This window comes from Gossypium hirsutum, chromosome A05 (genome assembly GCF_007990345.1).
Source record: "Gossypium hirsutum isolate 1008001.06 chromosome A05, Gossypium_hirsutum_v2.1, whole genome shotgun sequence".
Classification (NCBI taxonomy): Eukaryota; Viridiplantae; Streptophyta; class Magnoliopsida; order Malvales; family Malvaceae; genus Gossypium; species Gossypium hirsutum.
Window position 1 is genome coordinate 21495213 of NC_053428.1, and position 23036 is coordinate 21518248.

The 23036-nt window shown below is 35.1% G+C and overlaps 4 protein-coding genes across 7 annotated transcripts; 1 reads left to right on the forward strand and 3 right to left on the reverse strand.

Moving 5' to 3' along the window:
• Nucleotides 1-1234: 1234 nt before the first annotated feature.
• Nucleotides 1235-4523, reverse strand: LOC107957877 (ergosterol biosynthetic protein 28). The gene is made up of 3 exons (XM_016893487.2): nt 4244-4523; nt 2121-2327; nt 1235-1501 (listed from the first exon to the last, which is right to left on the reverse strand). Exons 1-3 carry the CDS (start codon nt 4356-4358, stop codon nt 1434-1436), a joined length of 390 nt encoding a protein of 129 aa, XP_016748976.1. The 5' UTR covers nt 4359-4523; the 3' UTR covers nt 1235-1433.
• A 5241-nt stretch (nt 4524-9764) lies between these two features.
• Nucleotides 9765-11687, reverse strand: LOC107957875 (uncharacterized). The gene is made up of 2 exons (XM_016893486.2): nt 10917-11687; nt 9765-10709 (listed from the first exon to the last, which is right to left on the reverse strand). The coding sequence occupies exons 1-2, from the start codon at nt 11540-11542 to the stop codon at nt 9992-9994; spliced, it is 1344 nt and encodes a 447-aa protein (XP_016748975.2). The 5' UTR covers nt 11543-11687; the 3' UTR covers nt 9765-9991.
• Nucleotides 11688-12204: 517 nt separating this feature from the next.
• Nucleotides 12205-12702, forward strand: LOC107957874 (50S ribosomal protein 6, chloroplastic). Its single transcript, XM_016893485.2, has one exon. It carries the CDS (start codon nt 12205-12207, stop codon nt 12559-12561), a length of 357 nt encoding a protein of 118 aa, XP_016748974.1. The 3' UTR covers nt 12562-12702.
• A 284-nt stretch (nt 12703-12986) lies between these two features.
• On the reverse strand, nt 12987-18197 carry LOC107957873 (inositol-tetrakisphosphate 1-kinase 3). 4 transcript variants are annotated; one of them, XM_016893480.2, is made up of 10 exons: nt 17353-18197; nt 16751-16832; nt 16607-16639; nt 14982-15102; nt 14746-14838; nt 14346-14465; nt 14070-14246; nt 13779-13834; nt 13596-13680; nt 12987-13485 (listed from the first exon to the last, which is right to left on the reverse strand). In XM_016893480.2, exons 1-10 carry the CDS (start codon nt 17541-17543, stop codon nt 13397-13399), a joined length of 1047 nt encoding a protein of 348 aa, XP_016748969.2. In that variant the 5' UTR covers nt 17544-18197; the 3' UTR covers nt 12987-13396. The 4 variants fall into 4 exon arrangements, with proteins under 4 accessions (XP_016748969.2, XP_016748973.1, XP_040969860.1 ...); XM_016893484.2 differs by lacking the exon at nt 17353-18197 and adding an exon at nt 16917-17058; XM_041113926.1 differs by lacking the exon at nt 17353-18197 and adding an exon at nt 16290-16403 and having other exon boundaries at nt 16751-16838.
• Between the last annotated feature and the right edge of the window lie 4839 nt (nt 18198-23036).

The window sequence follows — 23036 nt, forward strand, 5'->3', positions numbered from 1 at the left end:
TACATGCTTATGTTTTAAAGGGTGTATCCTTTTGGCAGACTTCAATTTCGGTAAATGGAAGTTGGATTTGGAGGAAACTTATGAAGTTTTTGTATATTACTGTTGGAGTAAAATCTGCTTTTTAAATCGGGAGTACAATAGGAGGAGAAAAGTGAAAGTGAAATGGAATAAACTAGTGTGCCATACTTTGAATATACCCGAACACTCCATTATTACTTGGATGACTATTCTTGACATGTTGTCTACTAAGGTGAGACTAACTTCAATGGGACTGTCTATTGAAGGAAGCTGCGTTTTGTGGTAATGAGATTGAATCTAGAATTCATGAATATTGAGGCATCAACAAGTCTCTTCTTGTGTCGAAACTTGCATGGAATGCTTTTATTTACCTTAAATGGAGAGATTAATAGGAGACAGTTTATTCGCCCTAGCGTTTACCTTCTCTGTTTCACTTTGGTCCCTTTTTTCTGATTATTTGGACCTTCAATCTTTCAAATTTAGTTAAACTGTTGTTTTTTGGACAAAAAAAGCTGGTTAGACTGTTAGAATTTAAACGACACCAACTTGATCATTTTATTAGGAGCGACATTTGTTATTTTTGTGAATCAAAAGAATGTAATAGCTCAAATACCAGTGACCTTTTGAAGTTTATAAGAATAAAAGGCTTTGTTTCAGTTTATAACATTCTTGATCCTACTTGGACAGATTAAGCTTGGGGTGGAGCTCTTTGCTTCGGATAACTTAAGGAAATAAATTCAAGAGTTCACCAATCGAAAGCAATCAACCAGCAGAAACCAGAGGTATAAAGGTTTCAAGATAAAGCGTGTTCTAACAAAAGGGGAAGGGACTCTTTTAGCATTTTAGCCATTGTGCAGGAAACCATGAAAGAAATGGTATAGAATGAAGATGCCTCAAGTGCCATTGTGCAAAGCAAGCTATACAAGGGCAGCTCAATTTCCACGTTTTGAGAAGTGTGAAGGAAATGGTAAAGAAAGGCAAACAAAGATGCAAGGAAATGGCTTCTGTACATAATATCATCTGACTAAGGCAACAAAAATATGCAAAGATTGTAAAGCTTTGCCAACACAAGGACATGGAAAGGAAGGCCTTACAAACACCCATTATTTTATTGGCAGTTTTTTCACAGTATCATCCACTAAGTGTACGCTCCTGGGACCTACAACTGGGTTCAGAAAACTACAGATTCCAAATACCATCAGTTAAGAAAGCTATGGAAGCTTAAAATCATGTCTCTTTTTTAAACTATAGAACCGTATGTTCTCAATTCATTGCGAGTCTATTAGACAGTAACTCCAGAATCTAATTGCAAACAGATGTTATCAGTTAGTACTCATCAAGAATGTAAAATGGATACTGATAAATCCCCATGCCTGAGATAAGATTAAACAAACTGAAACCAAAGGAGTTCATTTTCAGGTACGCTTGACATGTGTCGGTTGATGTGAATTCCACTGTAATAGCATCCATATAATTGATGTCCCTGATTTTGAGGTGTAAAAAGACATTTATTACAGGCAAACATAGGGACTTTTACATAGTAGCATGATAATCAATGTCCCAAGGAAAAAACCAGACCATGGTGATTGGTGAGCGAAAAACTTACAAGAAATAAATGACTAAAATGCTCAAAGAACCCCTATAAGCTCTTATCAACGATTTTACTCAATTGGGCCCTTAAAGTACTATTTTTTGTTTAATGAAACCCCTTTTTATACATGAAAACCACTAAAACCGTTGGAAAATTAAGGGTTTAGTTAAACTGCTTAATCAGAAAAACATGGTAATTTAGGAGCTAAATTGGATACAAATTAAAGGTTAGAGGCTTATATAAGAATTTCACAAAAGTACAGCGGCTTTTATATGAATTTAACCAATATGGTGAAATATTTTAATCTGATTAAACAATCATCGTTTATCAAATTTTAATCTGATTGTTTTTCTTGGTCAGTTATGCAATCAACAAACTTATGATAAAAACAGTAAAAAACTAAAAAGTTGAGCAAAAAAAGGTTTCAGCAACTTGAATTAAAGCTCATGCATAAGTAGTGACAAGCAACACAAGCTCAATATGATGGCATGTCTACTCATGAGCAACATACCTGCAAATATGCCTACAGTCGTCAGATTTGAGAGGGCCATTGTTTGATAGAAGAGGTATTCGGTCAAAAAGTGACCAAAGGCATAGATGAATGACAGAAACGTCACCAAGTACAGCGGCTTATTTTCCAAGTTAAATGCACAAAGAAAACAGAGAGTACAAGTCAAAAGAGTCCAAACTCCAAACGTCCTCCCATGAACTTCAGACACTGCATATCAATTAGAACAAACAGGAGATGACCAATTAGCGGAAAACATATTGCAGTCTTAGGTGGAAAGTATATGTAAAGGTACAGAAGGAAAACTGAAACTGCAAGAGTAATCAAGTTGCCATTTAACACACAAAATGGGATATTAGAAAGTTCAGTCACTGGAACAAAATGTAAAAAATCATATCAATTCCAGAATTGACAAATATTGTTATCTCAAAGGAATATTATCACAAGTTCCAATCTCTCCACTTCCATGTAGGTTTCAATAGTGGAAAAGAATTTTAGAGCATCTTAATAGCAAAAAAGCAGGGGTTCATTCCTAATCTCGTTTATTTTGCTTGAAACATATACTTTTACTTTTCGTCATGAAATGAGCTGTCAAATTTCCTAAAAATGTGCATCTCCATTGGATTACATGCACAAAATATCATGCTCAAGCCCTATCTGATATGCATGCAGCGTATACGAGTAAGTGCATTGTATTAACTAGAACTTAGGTAACCCTTCCTTTTGATCCCTTTCGCTAAAGCAAGTGATAAGACAATTCTATAAACATGCACCCAAATACATAAAAGGAGTGGGGACATTTTCAAGTTGTAGTTAATTTTTCTGATAACATAGTCAAAATCCAAATTTTGTATCTTTCTTGACTTGTGATCTCAACTCAAGCCAGTTGCCTCATAAGCCAAACCCATTCCCTCCAAAAACCTGGGATATAATAGTTTCTTCACATCTGTTTCAACTAGAACCAAAATCCACATCCTCATTAATTAAGTTGTTTTCATGTGGGAAACCACCTATGACCCCTTAGTCATCAACATACTACATTTGAGTTATGCAATGGGCTTATGCATGCACTTAAAGAACTATAATACTCAAAGATGCAATGAATACATGTAGAATTTCAGTTCCACCAAATCGTTTTCTGCTTGTTTATCCTAATTCAGACATCCTATATCTTTCTTGGACAATGGACCCAAAATCAACTGTCTGATCACCAAACTCATCTACCATGGTATTAATACTTAGTATCCACTATCCACTATCACATGACAACTTCAGCTAGGTTTTGTCTACTTTTTGGCTGCACTATTACATCTAAAATCCACCAGTGTGAATCTTTCTTGGTTTTGGCACTTTAGGTTAGGTAGAAATATGAATCTTGCATTCTCATCTACCCTTCTTTATTCTCATCAACCAAAACAAAATCCAAAAAGTTATTGTATAAAAATATAACTTCAAGTAAGATGCATCGTCGGACTATTAGGCGGGAACAAATTGGGATATTTGACTTAAACAAAAAAAGTTAATTTTGAAGCATTTCAATGAGCTCTAGCAAATCTTAATTACTAGAACTAAACATGGAAAAATATTCCACTAATTTAAGCTAAATAGCATGCTAATTAGCAGCAATCTTTTTATAATGTAAAGCAATCTCTATATATCTCTCAACATGGAGTGAATACTCTCAATGCATCATTCAATTAACCAAGATCAGTATGCTTCTTGCTGGCTTTTAGAAGACAAAGAAATTATTACACCGTAAAAACTAGTTTTCCAAAAGCATTGCTCCCAGAAAGGCAACAAAGCTAACATGTTTCCTATCACAATCTTCAAAATGTCTAAACTTTGGATCCAAAATTACTCTTTTTTCCCTACTTTCTAATCTGGGTATTGAAGCTTCGATCTCAAACATTAAAGAGACATAACGCAACACAGCACTCACACCGAGAATAACACATTGTATCTATAATCAGAAATACAAGCTCATTTCCTCTGTTTAAAAATCAAAGATTTGTTTTTTAAAGAGTAAGTGATCTTTCCGATATATCGAGAACCATTGTAATATAAAAAATAATAATTAAGGTAAAGAATTAAGCAACCAAAGAACAAACTTCGGAGAGGAAGCATACTAGTGGTGTTGGAGAAAACAGCAAGACGAAGAGCCCAAATATCGAAGAAGCCGAACCAAACGGATGCTAATCGAAGTGAACCCACCAGCATTAACCACCATCCCAAAGCCTTCATCTTCTTAGTTTTTCTCTCTTCCCTTCCCTTCTCTGTGTGTTAGTGCTGCCAGTCGAAGAGCATATTTTACTTTTCTTTAGCACTTCAGTTTGACTCTATATTCCCATTTTTATCCTCCATTAAAATTTCGGTTTCCAATAAATAAGGTCAAATTTTTATATGGATATCTTTCTTACTTTTTTGAAAACATAAACTTCAGAATTTTAAAATTTTATTATTGAATAAATGGCTGGTTAAATATTACTATTAGTTTCGTATTATAATATTAAATTAAGTTTTATATTCTCTAATTTGATCAATTTTAATTCCTGTATTGTCATATCACACATGTGATTATATGCATGTTTTATAAAATTTTTGAAATAGTATAATTTAACTTGATGAATTTAATAACTATCATTAACATAATTAAAATTTTAAATTTTAAAAAATCCAAAAATTAAAAATGACTATATTAAATTATATAAATTAATTTGAACCTAAGTTGCGATTTATTGGTCAAAAATTCACTTCCCAAAAAATGGTATTATCGCTAATCTATCTTCCTTCGAGAAAAACATTTTGTAAAGGTGGGATAAGGAAATTCAAAATGGGTTTAAACTGTCTTACCATGATTTTGGCTATAACCTTGTAGACCACATTGCATAAGTTTATGGGTTTGTAATGATTCACTTCCTCTGGGTTCTTCCTTTTCGGGATAAGATCTACGTACATCTTATTTGTTTCTTTTAGCAACTTTCTTGTATTAAGAAGTTCAAACAAGCATCCGTCAATAAAAGGCCTACTATCTTCCAATTTTGTTGAAAAAAAAAGAGTCGGATTATCAACAAGCCCAAGAGCCTTAAGAGGGCCAGAGGGCCAATCTCAATCAATGCCTCCTCCACTTCTTTTTCCTCAAACAGTGGATAATAGATGTTTTAAATTATCAAGCACTTCTGGTACTTCTAGCTCTTGAAGAAATTACTTCATTTCATTGAACAAAACGTTATCTGACTTGTTAAAAATGTTTTTGAAGTGATCGTTGAAGCATTACTCGATTTCTGTTTCTTCATCCAAGAACTTTCCAACGTCATTCTTGAGTGCGAAAATTGTATTTCTCATCCTTATCTTGTTCACCATTAGGTGAAGGAAATTTGTGTTCATTTCGCCCTTTATAATCCAATTCCCTCTTGGTTTTTGAAGCCAAAACACTTTCTCTTCATCCAAAAGCAAATTCATTTAACACGCTCTTTAGTCTTTACTCTCAGCTTAAGTTTTGATTTTTTTTTTTTTGAAATTATTTTGAGTTTAATCTATTTTTATTATGAATCATTCTAATTTTGGAACAATTCGTGATTGAGTTCGAGTAATTTGAATTAAATTGTTCTAAATTTAAATTATTTTAGATGAATTAAAACTTAAATTGAATTGTCGATTGAGTCTTAATTTAATTAGTATGAGTATCATTATCAATACAGGAGCACGTGAATTCGGGTGCTTCCAAAACCCCAACCTAAAAATTCCCCAATATAAATATAAATTGATGTGATTCAGGACAGAATAGAAACCAAACACTAATTGCCACGAGACCTAACTCCTATAAGGCGTAACGACAATCAACGGGTGAGGAATTGTGGGCGCAGGTCCCCAGCCCCAACCTATTACCACCACTCACATAATAAGGCTGTCGCCACGATTTTCATTCCCACTAGAGAACACTTTTAAAAGTGTTACAAAACTCAAAAAAAACTTCTCAAAATTAAAATTTCTGTCTGTAGATGATATTGAGAAAAATTTCTTTCTCTTCCATTTCATGATAATTATTTTGTTCATCTTGTGTAACAAGTGTGACTATTTTTAGTTGATTTTCTTCATTTAATTTCATATTATCATAATCCATATTAAATCACATGTACATATCATTAAAATCATCTATAACTTGAAAAGGTAAACAAATAACAAATCTATATTTTATAACATTTCATACAACACAAAGACACTTTAACAAAAATACTTCAACAAAGCAGTATATCTCATCACCGTACATGAAAAGTATCATATAGCAGAGTCATGCATTAAGTCTAAAATATATATAGAAAAATACATTAAGTATCATAAAGTAGTTTAACAAATAAAAATCCAAAATACTATAACACAACTTTCAAAGATAAAATGAGCATAACCATATCACATTAATAACCCTAAGGACTTTGTGATGGAGGTGGTAGTTGAAAATGTTAAAATTTATATGAAGATATTGCTAGCAAAGATGAAAAACGTGCATAAATAGTTTGTTCTTCCTACTTACATTGAAGCTATCAAGTTCTAATATTTGGATTTAAATTTAGAAACATCTTTCATTTTATCAAGGCTAGGAATATTTGGGTTCAAAAAAAAAAATATAAATTGTTTTTCTTTTTTGAAGTTTCATTTTCCAAAACACGTAATGCATCCATTTATATTTAAAAGTGTATTGAGAACGAGGAAAAACTTTTTCATACACAAACTTCCTTTCAATAGCCATACTCTTACATAGCTTCTCAACTTGAGTAGTTAATGTCTTTCTTATTAATATTCTAAGTGAATTTGATTTATATATTGCAATTTGTGTGTTATGTAATACATTGCAACATCTATGATAATTATCGTCAGATAATTTTTTTTTATTGACACAAAATACTAGTTTTGTGTTAGTACATAAAATATTACATAGATAGTATGAAATTATTATTCAAATAATATATGTTGTAATTTGTATTACATAATATATTACAAGATATGTAATAAATAGTGTACTATGATAATTTTGTGTAAGAACAATTTTTTTGTTATTATAGAAAATATTATGAAGGTTGTAAGAAACTGTGTAATTGAGTAATATATATTGTTAATTGTATTACAAAATACAATATAACATATGTAATAAATAGTGCGGTAGGGTAACTTAAATTATATATTATGTAGGTAGTAAGAAATTGAGTAATTCATGTTACACAATACATTAGAGGAAATAAATGTGGTGCAATGGAGGTCGATTCACCTGAAGAGGTCAAGAGGATAGCCTAGTCAAGAAGACAATTGCAAAGAGTAATTTTAGGGTGCTAAAAGATTGATCCATTCTTCATCATTCCTCATGATATTTATAGGGAAGGTCTTCTTGTCCATTGATGTGAGGTGGCCAAATAAACATTCAATCTTGCTAAATGCGTAAAGGATATTCATGGGGTATACCATGGGACCTCATCAATATGATTCCATTTTGCCTAAATGGACTACTTATTGTATTAGGAGCTTGTTCACACTAGGAGAGTGTTCATACTTAATAGCGAGTGGGTGATTCCCTTTAAGAAGAACAAGTGGTCTTACCAAAAGATGTTGGGAGTGGGTAGCTTGTCTAGGTGTTACTTTATATGTTGTCAATGCAGAGGTTAACAATGTATTTGATGCGAACACGTGTACGAGTGGCGGAAGGATATAACAATAATAAATAGTGTAATGGTTTTTATAAAACAATTATGTAGAGTGTAAAAAAGTGTAAGTAAATAATATATATTGTAATTTATGTTACACATTATATTATAAAATGTTTAATAATTTTTTTAATACAATGCTTATATCTACTCAATCTCTCTTCAACTTCTAAATTGAAGGAAAAACACAATTAAACACACTTGAAATTATGTCATCATGATTATTGTAATAATAACAATATCAATTAATTTAAAACACAATTCACATGATGTTCAATAATTTATATAATAGTATAATATTTTTTAATAATAAACCTTTAATTGTAGCTAAGGTTGTGTTAAACCTAACTGCAAAAAGGGTTATATCATATTTTGGGGCTTAAACTTGATAATTTTTCTTTCATTAGGATTTAAAATTATTTTTTTGTCTAAGTTAGACCCTGAATTTGGCAATTATTCTCACATTAGGACTTGAACTTTTTTTTTTGGTAAGTTAGGGCCTAAACTTGACAAATGTTCCCACATTAGGACTTAAACTATTTTTATTCAAGTTAGACATTGAAAGCCCTAAAGTTCAAGCCTTAATGTAAGAATAGTTGTCATGTTTATGCCCTAAAATGAGAATAATTGTTAAGTTCAAGGTCTAACTTAGAATAAAAAATGATTTAGAACCTAATGTGAGAAAAATTATCAAATTCAAATCCCAATATTGAAATAATTATCAAGTTTAAGACTTAATTGAAAAAAATTATCAAATTTAAACCTTAAATAGTAATTTAACTATTTTAAAAAACATAGCGTAGAAATCCACGAAAGTTTATCCAATACTTGTTAGTATCCAAGAAACTATCAAGTCAAATCAAACGACATGAGATGAAGCATCCAATGTAAATTTAGTTCTTTGTCAAAGTTTTATTGCCCGAGCGAGTGGCCGTTAATTTTGTGGCTCTAATTGACTTGCAATTTTCAACAGAAATAACGCATGGTTAAAAGCTTATTCAGATTAAAATATATTTATTTAAAGTATTTAAGCTATTTGTAGATTTAAAATTTGATAGATATTTATTTTTTGAATTTAAATTAAATTAGTTTTTTTCAAATGTAATATAAATTATATAAATAATTGGATTGAATTTAAAAAATAAAAAGATTAAAATTAAAATATTTAAAAATTATTGAACAAAGAACCGGAGAAGAGTGTTTAAGAAAAAAAGAGGAGTGAAGCAAAGATTTGAAAAAGAAAAGCGAAGCAAGACACAGAGACGTGAGCGTGACTCCTAATTATGTAGTGTCTGTCGACTCCAGTGGAGCAAAATCTGCCAATCCAGCGTCATTTTATTAGTACGACTAGTTATTTATATTATTGAAGCTTTTGCTTGTTTGGTTTTACAACTGTAAATCATGGTCACGTGCCTCTCTGACGGACACATGGCTTCCCTGTTTTAAAGTGAAGGGCAAGGGCAAGGGCAAGGGCAAGGGCAAGGACAAGGGCAAGGGGTATAAGCCACCACCAAACCCAGGCCCTACAACTTTCCCTTTACACCCACTTTCCTTGTATTTTAAAATACCATTCCTTTGCTGCACATATTGAAATTTTGTCAGCTAATCTAATCCAACCTAATCTTTTTCTTCCCTTCATTAATTAAATGAGACTGGAGTTGAGCTTGTAAAGTATACTCCAATACTCTCATTCCTACCCCCACGCTTCATTTTTATAACTTCTTTTCTTTATTGCTGGCTACTAATGAAAGCGGATTACAGCTATCATTCATAAAACAATTCTTCAGTACCCACCAAGCAATAGTAACGTGCAAGGACTTCTCTTCATTCCTCAACAACCAACCCTCCTCTCCTTTCCTTTCCTTTTCATAAGCATTTGATGACAATTTTCACCACATAAAATGACGTTTTCATATTTAGTTACAGCACATCAAGTCAGCTTCACGACAATCATATCTCACAAAAACCAAACCCACACGGTTAAAAAAAAAACAAACAAACAGAGCGTGGTAGCTGGTAAATGGAAATCACCCCCTTGCTTTCCTTCTTTCTATCTTACAGAGTTTTGGATTTGTTTGTTAGTGGTAAAACCGTAAAAAAGGTAACTAAAAATACCTCTCGCGGAAACAAAAAAAAAAAAAAACACTTTTTCTTTTTGAAAAAAAAGGGAGGGAAAAATCTGAATCAACCAAGTAATTCCTGGTGATGATTACAGAGCTCTTTTCTTAGACGTTGAGAGAAGAGCCTGCAAGCATCAATGCTCAGATCAACGGCAGCGGCTAATGCCACGTAAGCAGCTGCATCTTCCGTGCAGTTCACGTGCTGCACACTCACCTCCACGCGAGGTTTACTACACTTGCCTTCTCCTTCCACGCCAGCCGACATTACGAATCCTTGATGCACGGCAAACGGCCATAGCCCGTACCTGAAATCACCGCTACTCCTTGGACTACAAGCCGGCGATGTCGAACTCTTCGGCGTCACCCGTCCGTTGGAACCGCTTCCGCCACCTAGGTCAATCACAAACTTCCCTCCTTTACTTGAACTCAGCGTCGACTCGGCCAGGACAATGGCTGCCGCGCTCATATCAGGAATGAGTTCAAAACGATAACCGAGTCCGTCGGAAGAGCCGCGTTCTCGCCAAGCCTCGAGACGGCCCCAGGGTTTCCAGGTACCACCTCCGGGACGGAGAATAAGCCATGAGCCGGGATTAGAGCGACTGACTCGGCCCGATCCCGGTGAAGCCACGAAAGGAGTAACCATCGAAGCCGCGGCTACAGGTGAGCCGGATAAGTCGTGAACCGTTATGGACCAACCTTTACGTTCTTTTCCTAGCCTTTCCCTTTCACTTCCAAACGAGCTTAGCCATCTCCGAGAGCTACTTGGCTCTGACCGTAACGACCTGTCCGATTGTAACTGAAAAGTTAACTTCACAAGCAAAGAACAAACACTGCACAACTAACTAAACAGTAAAAAGTAACTAAAAAATGAAAAAGAATTGAAGAACATAATCCTGCAAACTTTAATGTTGCTTTATCCTACTGTTTTGCATTCAAATTGAATAACTTCATAGAAAATACTGAGAATTAAATAACTAATTATAACTAACCTGGATCCTTGATTCCGGTCACCGGTGTTTCTGAAACTGAATTTGCAAGTGAAAACGGGTTGCCGGATATTTCCTCGGATCTGAAACACTTGAGGGCTACATTCCGGTTCGCCGTCGAACTGGAAAACAAATCTCGGGTCGGGTTCCGCTTTCACATTCAAGTGAAACCGAGCAGAGGAATCTTTTTTAGTTTCTTTCCCGACTGATATCCAGCCATTGTGGAAAACACAAGCCTTGGATTCGGTTCCCGCCAGATCCAACGGTACAGAAACTTTTCCTAACAGACACCCTGAGTTAACACCGCAGGTACTGCCTCTCCGGCCGGTGTAGACAGCGATCTTGAGACAAGGCTTGGCGGAAAAGATCGATTTCTGAGCAAGTTTGTCGATATCGGCTTTGCTGAGGTGGAAAGTAGCGGCGAGGGTTTGAAGCTGGTTGTCGGGAAACTGATTCTCCGGTGGAAAGTAGGGAACAACGGTGGTTTGTAAAGGGAAATTCTTAAGCTTGATCTTACAAAAACACGGCGACAAAGAAGGATGAACAACGGACCGCGCTGGTTTAGACGCCACCGGAATTTTCAACGCTAGATTGCCGACGGTAAGTCGTACGAAAGGGCAAGGATCCATGGCTTTTTATTACTGGTTTTAGCACTCGCCCTTCCTCTTTAAAAAAAACCAGTCTTGCATATATAGCTAGCAATAAAGACAGGAATGCATGTTACATGGGAAATCGTGTAATAAGCTAAACATTTGAGAGAATTGGGAGGTAGGAGGCAGGTTGGGGATCAGCGAGGAAAATGGCTGAGATTTAGACTAAAACATGATTTGAGTTGCAAAGGAAGAAGCTGACAACGGTATCTGATATGGAATATTGAAGAGGGGGGGGGGTTGGGTTATAACGGGAGTTTTATTTTTTGGGGGGGGGGGCGCAGTCGTTAAGATGGATCAGAATCTATTTTGCACTCACAGTCACAGACATGAAGGGTGGTAGAATTTTGCATGCTAGTCTGTGACTGTTGGCACGTGGGTCTGTGAAACACTCGTGACGTGAAGGTGCTAGCCTGAATGGGTTGGGTTCACCCAAAGGCCGAATGCTAACATTGAAGCCCAAAGCAAATTGAGATTTAGTCGATGTGAATTGTGATGTTATACACACTGTGCGTAAAAGGATAACGCACGTAATCCAAAAGCAAAGGTTCGGAGACGCCCATTTCGTTTCACTCTTTTTTTGTGCGTAAAATCTACAGAAACGAAGGCAAGAGAAAGTGAACTAACCGAAGAAGAAAACCATGGGAATGCCGCTAGTTTCCATTGCTTCAGCTCCCAAAAGCGCCTTTGTTCCCAATTCCATCTCTCTACCTTCAATTAAGGTGCGTAATATTCCATCTTCAACAGCTTCCACCGGTGGGTTGTCGATAGAATGTTCGTCGAGGCCGCAGAAGAAGGCAACGAAGCATCATATGAAGACCAGGCCACGCAAGACGCAGCCGTGGGACATAAGGAGGAAGCCCACCGTTTACGCTCCTTTGCCTCCGCTGCCTCCTGATTGGGCCTTAGTTTCAAGCGGCGGAGAAAATGATGGCGCCGATGTTGCTGAGGTTGGTCTTGCTGGCTCTGCTCTACAGGCTCCTGCTTCAACTGGGTAGTTTATTTGTTCACTGTTCATTGTTATGTCGGTTGTACCGTATTTGCTTCTCCAGGTTTTTTGAAATATGATTTAATTAAACTGAAAAATGTACTCTGATGAACATCTATGCATTTAAACCTGTCTTAGATTTCGAGGTGAATTTGCCTTTAATTTAATTTCAGTTTTTCTAAAAAATTATACCAACGTTTCCAAGCTTATCTTCTTTCTATTCTTCAATAAGTATAATGCTAACAGTAAGACATTGCCAAGAGGATACCCTTTGTCTTGATAGTAGTTGAGATTCATCCATCTGTGAATTTTGATAGAAAATTTGGGTTATCAGTTTTGATTTAACATCTATAGTGTTTTGGGGATTGGGAATAAAAAATGAAGTACATGTAAGTTCTACTTCAGACTACTCTACTGTCATAAAAAACAAAGAAATTGGAAAGAACAAAACAATGTGTATTTAATAAAAAGATGAAACATCAGATGATGTTATTGGCTGGTTGCAGAAAGAGCTCCACCCATCAACATGTTTACATGCAACATGCAACAGCAAAAGGGTAAATACAAAGTAGAAGAAAAGAATTGAGCCACCACAAATCAGATTTTCAAAGAGCTGTTTACATCATTTAACACCTATGTAGTAGTAGGGAGGACAATCCTCTACCAGCTCCATGTAAACTACTTAATTTGGAGGCTTGGCTTCTTTTGTGCTTCGATGTGCACCCTCCACCAGCTCGATGCTATACAAAGGGGTAACGGAACAACCGCGAACACATCATATCTTGCATATGATTATTAAAAACACCATCTGATGCTTTGGAGTGTCCTAGGCTTCCATTAAGTTTCTAGCTAGATCTTTTCTTGTATCGACTCTGCACAAGGCTCAAGAGGAAGTCTGTAAATATATGTTCATACCCCGGCATTTTCCCATACCCTGCAATATTTTCACCAGCAATTCCAAGTCAGCTGCCTGCAAGGTGATTCAAACAAAGAACAATGATAATAGCAAGGGGCTTTTAAACCAGGTCTAAAAATGGCACTTGCCAGGAAAGTAGTTTATGTCAATCACATAAAAATGATCTCTAGTTCCATGCTCCCGGATAATGTCTAGGTTAAATAGCCGAAGACCCTACATGTAACAAAAATTTCATATAAATATATCAAAATTATTCCAGAGATTGGTATACATGTACGGACAGAAATAATAGTCAAAATTCTGAAAGTTACCAGTCGCCACCTAAGCTCTTTGGCCAGTCTTTCAAGTAAAGGGCGAGGGGGAAGTTCTGCAATAGCATAAAAGAAAACGCTTAGGGCCTACAAAACCCACATGTTGCATGAAATTAACTGAAAAGCCACAATCAAATAAGGTTCAACCTTTTCTGGTTCAACCATGAAACCTTATTCAAATAAATTCCAAATACAACTACGTTGATCAAACATTCATGTTAAAGAAGGGCAACAAGCAAAATCACAAAAACAGCAAACAAGAAAAGGGTAATCTTGAATGGGGAAACATACCAGCCACACTAGGGTCCAAATCTGCATCATCTGCAGAAGCTGCAGCACATGAAACACGTGGAAACCGAAAAACACCCGTAACTTTAGAGAGTTCTCTTTTAGTTACATCAGGTAAAGAGAAACGCCTGACCACTTTAATGGCTTCTCCAACAATATAAACCTTAAAGAGAACACCTCCTACAAACATTAGAAAAAAATGCAGCACAGCAGTCAGGCATTGCTCAGCAAAGCTGGAAACACTATTATGAAGTCCCTAGAAAAATTGCAGTTGCATACCATGGTTAACAAACTCCTGAAGAACAAGTGGAGGTTCTAGTTTCTGGAGGGAGTACTGATCATAAGCAAGTGACAATTCATGTGACTTTGCACTTCCGTCAGCAACCAATGGTTTTGCAACTGCAACAGATGAAAAAAAACTTTTAAGTTTGATTAGAAAGCATTGAAGTGGAAACTAAAAGCAGAATAAGTAAATGAGATGAACCCTAAAAATAAATCACAAGATTGAGCAAAGCATTTTTATACGTTTTTTGGCTGATCTTACAGGTAACATACAGACAGCAGGAAACAGATTCTTAAACTTAAAACACAACCTATATAGTACAGAAGACTGTCTATCAACTTAAATACCCCTATACACTGCTATCACGTGTAATAACACAGGTCAAAATGTGCATACCAAGGGGTAGTATCAACCCAGCTTTATCTACAGCATCAGCAATAGAAGATGCATCCTTTTTAATGACTAATTGCCTGGGAACACCAACTCTTCCTGCATGGCAAAATATTAAAATCAACTTCCATCAGCATGAGAGTTCATTTGATAACCTTTCATCGAAAGCCAAAAAGCTGCAGGAAAGAGAAGAAGAAAAAGGCCTAGGTTCTAATGTCAACAAATAGGACAGCACAAATTACCATAGGAGGTAGATAAATTCATGTCTGCAACACATTGTAGCATCGATTGGCGATTGTGTAAATGTTGTATAGCATCAGGAGGATCTAGAACTGTGACTTCAGGATGTGTTTGTCTATAATCCTGTAGATATATGGTAAAGAATGTAAGATGGACTGGACTTAACACAAATGTGTAAGTAGCAAACAAATAACCCTAGAGAGAGCAACCTTTTCAAAATTAACTTTTAATGAATGAAATGCCCATTATTCTCCAAAATCAAACACTTCATAATCCTTTGGCCAGGAAGAAAAGGCTTTACAATCTTCTTTCTTATTTTCTCCATTTATAATTTCTACCTTAAGAATTCCATTCATTCTATTCAGAAGAAAAACTTCTGAAAAAAGACGGAATATTTTACAATGTATATCATCCACTCAGGAATTTACACAAAATCACAAGATCACAAGGCATATTTCTAATTTTTTTTCATTGGGCACTGTAAGGAACAACCAACCATCCTCATATTGCAACATAAATTCATGCAGAAACTGAACCATTGAGACTTGAAAACAGCTCATACAGGTACAAGATATTTAGGAAATCAGAGTCACAGGCCAGGAAGGATCCCCATTAAATAACCAAATCAACAGACCACCACAAAATAGGGAAACCTTTTAAGATTAAATGACATAAAACTTAAAGAGGCCATTCAAAATAATCTCAATGTATAAATTTTTTGCAGACAATTAAAATATATTGCATCATAGAACTTATTTAACATGAATGAGTTAGCCAAGCACTAGAACTTTTACTAGTACGTACACTAACATTGCTAAAGAACTGGATTAAAACAGATTAGAGGGGAAAAATTAGAACTTGGTATCCCATGAGTAATGAACGTATATTCTAGCAATAGATTCCAAGGAGTATGACTTAAGCAGCTGTTGCCTATATAAATCTATAATTATAAAATTCAAGAATTGTTCACCTTAAGCACTTGTATTAATCTTAAAATTAAAAAAAAAAAAGAAGGAAAAGAAAAGCAATATCCAAGTTCCAAAGAACAACTACTAGGAAATTTGAATGTAAGAATTTTCATCTTGCTGAGGTCATAAGTTTTTGTTGTCATCGTTTCTGAATTTTTGCAAATAAGTGAATCCTTATGCCAGCCACTTCCTCAAGCATGATATAACAAACATAGAGGTACACACGACCCTACACTTACTAGGTTTGAGTCAGGACAGAAAGGGGTCATAGTTATACACAGGACAAAAGAAGCCATTCAAAACAAAGAAAAAGTTTGTTTCACAGGTAATGCTAAGGAAAACCTGAAAAATCAGCTAGATGGCCATGGAAGTAGAAACATCCTCACTTGCTGGTATCTTAAGGCCTCGACCTCAATTATCAAGTCAGGTTTCATGAGGAAGGAAAGAGCAAGAAGTCTGCAAATTATGTCAGCCACTAATGAGATTTAAACAATAATTTTCTGACACCAGTCTCTGGGTTATTCGGTTCCTCACATGTACAACACATCAAAACCACAACATAATATATCAAACAGAAGTGGATTCACACTCAAATCATTCCACAACATCCATCACTTAAAAAGTAAACAAAAATGATAGGTTCTAGAATTTGGACCAACCTCAAGAATCTGGCGCCATTCTTTTCCTGTCAACTGCATCAGATACAAAAAATGGGTCATGTTAAGTATGCATCGCTTCATAATAAAATTTAAGAACAGGTAAATGAAAGACAGTTAAACACATACAGAGAAATATCTACTAACCTTGTGCAATACAATATCAAAAGGACCCTGGTCTGAGAGAGGTCTATTTTGATCAATTGCAACAAATAATATCCCCTTATTCCTGCACCATTTTCAACATTTTACTCTGTTACTAACATGAAAGAAAGAAACAAAACAGCAACAGCAACAGACCCTTTATGCTAACCGCAAAAGACAAGCTTTTTCTCTTATCAGGGTGCACAACTTGAACAAATTTGAAAAAGCAAAACGGAAAAAGAACTCATATTTTAATATTAGAAGCGAATCATGGTCCAGGTACTGAAAAGAAAAGAAACTTGCCACAGATCCATGTAGTAAGTAATGATAAATATCTCCATGTATTAATTCGAAATAAATTGAGGAAATGACAAATTATAATCACCAAAATAAACGAGGGTCACAAAAAATAAAAATATCGAAAAACTTTGGCTTATTGGAGTTCAAGTGTTTGATGTAATGTCGTTCACATAAATTATTTCATTCCGCACAACCAAAACGACAAGGACGTCAAATGGGACGATATTCTCAATTTTGGGATCACAACATTAGATTCCAAAACGATCAACCGAACCCAAAAAAAAAAAAAAAGACCCAAGATTCACCTGGCTAAACCTTCGAACTTTGGTTGTAAAAAGCTCTTGATTTTTTTAGAGGTAAGGGCATAACCGACAACGACAAACTTTTGCTGCTGCTGTTGTTGTTGTAAAGCTCCGATGGAACATTGCGACATCGTTTTGGGTTCCTCCTCTTCGTCGTAGTTGTCGCAATGAGAGAACTCTTCCTCCAGCCTCATCTTCCGAGTAAAATCAGGCTATAATTAAAAGCGAAAATGCGTGTAGAAAACCAAAGATCCGCGATATTTCAGAGAGTCAGTTAAGCTATTAAACAAAAACCAAATAAAACAGCGAAAGGGCGAATGAACAAAAAAACGTTTTATTATATAAAGAAAAAAAGGGTGGGAGGAGGAAAGGAAGAGAAGAGGGTTTGGTGATGGAAAACGCGTCAATAAATAAGCGTATTTGGACGGAAGGAAGAGACTGGATCAGATGTTTCGCTTGCTTTTAGGCTTAGGTTGTGGGCGCCTTTGATTTGTCTTTGACTTCAATTATTTTGATCCCACGGTCACGCTTCGCCCAATGACGGTGCTCCATTTCCGCACGTTGGGGTATGTGTTTTCCAAGGGAATGGCGGCTTATGACGTGGCGAATTTTTGGTGATAGACACCACAGTTTTTGTTTTTTGGGATTCTTTGTGGGAATAATAATAATATTTTGTTAAAACGCTGTAAAATGGGAATGATATAGTCCGGTAGGGAAGAGCAAAAACACAAAACAATTTTTACAAAATTCACTACTCCAAATATTACTTCCTAATCTAGCCAACATGTCAGCAATGCAATTCCCCTCCCTCTAAATATGCTAAGTTGAACTGGTCCAAGTAACCTGCAATCAACTATAAGATCAATATTTATGTCAAAATTAGTCATACAGTTGATCAACAATTTGAGAATCAATCTCTTATTCAAATTTAATTATAAAGTCATATTTAAACCATCTTTTAAGTTTCCATAGTTTAACAGCAACACTAGTCGCATTAGGAATAAATCAATAGGAACCAACCACCCATTTGCCACAACTGTCACGGATAATAGTCATTGCACCACTTTTATCAGATTTTTCAACTAAAAATTCATCTGTATTTAATTTAGACCAATCATTTTCAGGTGGTTTCCAAAAACATATGAAGCTAGATAACGGTATCCGTTTAAGTTTTCCTTACAAACACAAAAAACTCAGCAGTTCAAGTAAGAACCATCCTAGGCACCTCACTGCTATAATTTCTACCTTTGAAAATTATAGAATTTCTAAGTAACCACACTCCCCGAATGAAAAAGAAAAATATGGTACTTATTGAGACACAATAGTTAGTATGAAATTCCTTCATGTTTGCGCTCTCCCTCAACCATTGCATCTAAAGGAGGTTCGCTTGAGATTGTGAATGACTCTTAGGGAATAAAATATGCCATATTTCACTGCTTATATGACACGACCTAGAAAGATGATCAATGGTTTTAGGCTATCTACTACACAAAGGGCACTCTTGAATAATACTCATACCTATACTACTTAAGAAACTTTTAGTGGGCACAATACCATGTATGCACTCCCAAAAAATTACCTTAGTTTAGTTGGAATATTAAGTTTCCAAGCACTTCCAATCACCTTTGTTTTTAATGTTTGTAGAGTTAATACCTTTCACAAGCAAATAAACACGGTTCAAATTAAACTCAACAACATTGGAAAAATTTTAGCATATAGAATCCTTGTTATCCGTGCAACAAGTGATAGGTGTACTGATGATTTTTCCAATATATTCATTTGGAAGAACCATAGAGATAAGAATGGACCCACTCTCTTCCATCTTTGTTTGAGTTCCCTGAATGTTAACCTTTCATCCTTCTTACTCAAAGGACCATCAAAGAGTTGTCGAAGGGGTCCCTCACTTGTCTAATTGTTAGTCCAAACATTAACATTGTTGCCATTACTAACTTGCCATATGAGACCTTTCTCAAGAAAATAGACTAATTTTTCTAAGAGCCTTCCACGTTAATGACATATTATTTGGAGGCTTACAAGGGTCTCTTCCATCAAGATACTTAGAGAGTAACATACGAACCCGAAGATTATTACGTTCCTTAATGATCCACCAACCCAGTTTAATCAAATGAGTCTGGTTTTTTTTTTCTTTGTCTAGTGTTAGGTAACTCAATACCACTAACTTCCTTTGGTTGTGTCACTTTTCCCCTCGAAGGAGATGAACTTTTTTCTTTGTTTTAGAGTCAGCCCACAAAAAGTCCATAATAACTTTATCAAGGGCATTACAAACACTAGTAGGTAAGGCACGACGTTGAATATAATAATTTGGAATAGCGATAATAGTAGATTGGGCTAAAATGAGTCTACCCACTCTCAATAGGCAATTACTTTTCCAAGTACCAAGCTTGTTATTAACATGTTCAACAATGAAGTTGTAATCAGTTCGCTTAATTCTACAATTGAGAATTGGGAAACTCAGGTACCTTTTTAAATCATTTGTTCTTTTAAGCCCAAACTATCAATGGTTCTATTTTGTTATCACTAATATTTGTTTTTCGGAAATAACGTTATAGATTTTAAGAGACTTACTTTTTGGCCCTACCCTTAGGAAAAGTCCTCAATTACCTATTTATGGCATCTATGGTACTTTTTTCATTTTTGGTAAACAAAATTACATCATCTACAAAGAAAAGATGAGTAACTTTTGGACCCTATCTTAAAGTATTAACTCATTTCCATTTCTTAGCTTTTATAGCCTCGTTAATACGAAGATTAAGGTATTTCATGCAAAAGATGAAAATATACAAAGATAGAAAGTCTCATTGTTTAGTCCCTCTAGAGGGTTCAAATCTTTCTAGCTTGCCTTCACTAACTAGGACCATCATCAAATAAGTGGAAACGCAACTGAAAATCAGCTTAATCCATTTATCAAGTAAATTAAAAGATATTAATACCTTCTTGATAAAGTCCTATTCCAGCCTATCATATACCTTCTCCATATCCAATTTAACAATCATGGAACCCACTTTTCTTTTCAGTCGTTGGAAACAATTTTCCACCTCTTGAACAAAAATCGCATTATCAGACACCTATCTACCCTTAATAAAGCTTCATTGAATAGAAAAAACCATCTTATCCACGAACGGTCTTAACCTTTTGACAAGGATCTTGGTAATTGTCCTCTAAGAGGTGTTACAAATACTTATATGACGATAATGTTGAATGCTGAAGAGGGCACTTGATTTAGGGATTAATGCTATTAGTGTGTCATTGATCTGATGAGGGACCTTACCAAATTTGAAAGCCTCCATGATTAGTTCACACACTCAATTTCATAGAATCCCAACATTTTTGGAATAACATTGGATGGAAACCATCAAGGCTGAGAGCTTCAAAAGGGTTAAAATAGAAATAGTCTTCGTGATTTCCTCCTCAAGTAGAGGGAGGTTAAGCCTCTATTTTTCCTCCTCAGACAAAGAACTTCAATGCAATGGAATAGGGTCGACTATTCTTTATATCATAACTCTAGAAGTCGATAAGAGGTCGTTGAAAAATTCATTGACAATAGGTTCAAGGGTCATTCATCTAGTAACCCACTTCCTTTATTTATTATTTATACTCTTACGACAATTGTAGCTTCTTATTTTCATGGTTGTAAGGTGAAAAATTGTGTTTTTATCCCCTTCAACAATCCAATTCACATGAGATTTCATCGCCCATAAGTCTTTTGAGTGCCTTCTTAATCCTTCTTAACCTCGCAATCAACTCTTTCTTTTTTCTCAAACACATTTCCAATAGTAAAGTGGTTCTAATTACTAAAAGCATTAGCAAGAACATGAATAACTATAGAAAACAAATCACTAGAACAATTCTAAACTGAGTTAACAATACGATCAAAATCAGAATAATCAAGCCACATTTTTTGAAATTTTAAAGGTTTACGATTAGATCTTGAAGATTCGAGGAATAAACATAACATAATCAACCTATGGTTTGATTTTGTTCTAGTAGGGTGGAGGACCGTAACATCTTTATATAGTAATCTCTAAATTGTGTTAGCGAAGATGAGGTCAACCTGCTCCTGAATTAGTTGACTAGCAGATATGAGATTTGACCAAGTGAATTGATGCCCTTTAAAACCTAAGTCCATCATGTCACAATAGTTAAGGCAATCATGAAACTCTTTGATATGGAGTTAGGAGACGGTCGCCCACCTTTCTTGCCATTACTCGATAAAACTTCATTAAAATCACCTGTCATTAGCTATGGAAAATGATGATTTTGAGCAATCATTTTCAAGTTTTTCCAAAACAAACGTCTAAATCTAAATTTAGAGTTTTTGCATAAATAGCTTAAAGTAACCAAATTGTGTTCAAAGGTTGTACCTTAACAAGAGCATGAATCTCTTATTTTGTGTTGCACAACTCCTCATTTGTCACTAAATCAAATCGCCAAAGCAACCAAATGCCACATTGACCTCTAATATAATTTTCACTAGATCAAATTGCCAAAGCAACCAATTGCTTCGGTTTATCCAATGATGCACTATGCGTACTAATATAATTGTTTCAATTTGTCCAATGATATTCCTTATGTGTCAATATAATTACTTCGATTTATTCAATGATGCACTATGCGTGTCAATATAATTGCTCTGGTTTGTCCAACAATGCACCTTGTGTGTCAATATAATTGCTTTGGCTTGCCCGATAATGCACTATGTGTGCCAATAACTTTTGTTTGATATATTTGATGAGGCATTACGGTGCCAGATTACAATCCAGTTTGTCCATTCCGTGTATTGGACTTGAAATCTGAGTCATGTTAATGAGGAATATACATTTAAATTAATCAATTGATATTTGAAAATGAATTTGACATTATGAAATTGTATTACAAGTGTAACAACCCAAAATCCATGGGCACCGAAAAAGTGTGTTATTGGGCCTCCGTTGTAACACCCCTTACCCGTATCCAACACCGGAATAGGGTACGAGGCATTACCAAAACACATACACTTGTAAACGTATTTAACCGAGTTATAAAATTTCATCAAAATTAAAAACTTTCAAAATAATTAACATGTTTCTATAACTTTTCACAATATATCCTCAAAATATTATAATCATAATAATTAGGGCCTGCGAGACCCGATACATACTCATGCAATTTAATGCTTCATTTCCATTTCATTCAATTCGCAATTTCTCATGCTCGTAATTTAAATCATATCACTAGCAATTTCCATTTAATTCACGTACAATTCAATGACATCAATTCAAAACTAATACGTATTTACCATTTAACTCAATGTTTATTGATTATACCATTCAATAACACATTTATGAAATTCTCAATTTAGCAATGAAAATATCACTTTAGTTTGAATAACAACATCGTCCTGATATAAATACACTACCACTTATCCATTTACTTTAATTCTTTTGGGCCCATTTGTCACTTACCATCCTTAATCAAATTAGGGAACGGTCACGGAAAATTGAGTACTTCACTTTCACTTTGCCATAGTATAACTATGGTCTTACGTATGATCACTTATCACTTGTCCCTGATCAGATAAGTGTAGCCACCTATCACTTTGTTTCTTGGTCAGATAAGTGTAGCCACTTATCACTTTGTTTCTTGATCAGATAAGTGTAGCCACTTATCACTTTGTCTCTTGATCAGAT

Coding starts and splice junctions, on each gene's coding strand:
- LOC107957877 (XM_016893487.2), bottom strand. CDS start 4,358: ATGAAGGCTTTGGGATGGTGGTTAATGCTGGTGGGTTCACTTCGATTA. Junction 2,328..4,243: donor TGTTTTCTCCAACACCACTA/GTATGCTTCCTC, acceptor ATTGATATGCAG/TGTCTGAAGTTCATGGGAGG. Junction 1,502..2,120: donor GACTGTAGGCATATTTGCAG/GTATGTTGCTCA, acceptor CCTCAAAATCAG/GGACATCAATTATATGGATG.
- LOC107957875 (XM_016893486.2), bottom strand. CDS start 11,542: ATGGATCCTTGCCCTTTCGTACGACTTACCGTCGGCAATCTAGCGTTG. Junction 10,710..10,916: donor GACCGGAATCAAGGATCCAG/GTTAGTTATAAT, acceptor ACAATCGGACAG/GTCGTTACGGTCAGAGCCAA.
- LOC107957874 (XM_016893485.2), top strand. CDS start 12,205: ATGGGAATGCCGCTAGTTTCCATTGCTTCAGCTCCCAAAAGCGCCTTT.
- LOC107957873 (XM_016893480.2), bottom strand. CDS start 17,543: ATGAGGCTGGAGGAAGAGTTCTCTCATTGCGACAACTACGACGAAGAG. Junction 16,833..17,352: donor AAGTTCGAAGGTTTAGCCAG/GTGAATCTTGGG, acceptor AAAATGGTGCAG/GAATAAGGGGATATTATTTG. Junction 13,486..13,595: donor TGACATAAACTACTTTCCTG/GCAAGTGCCATT, acceptor AAAATATTGCAG/GGTATGGGAAAATGCCGGGG.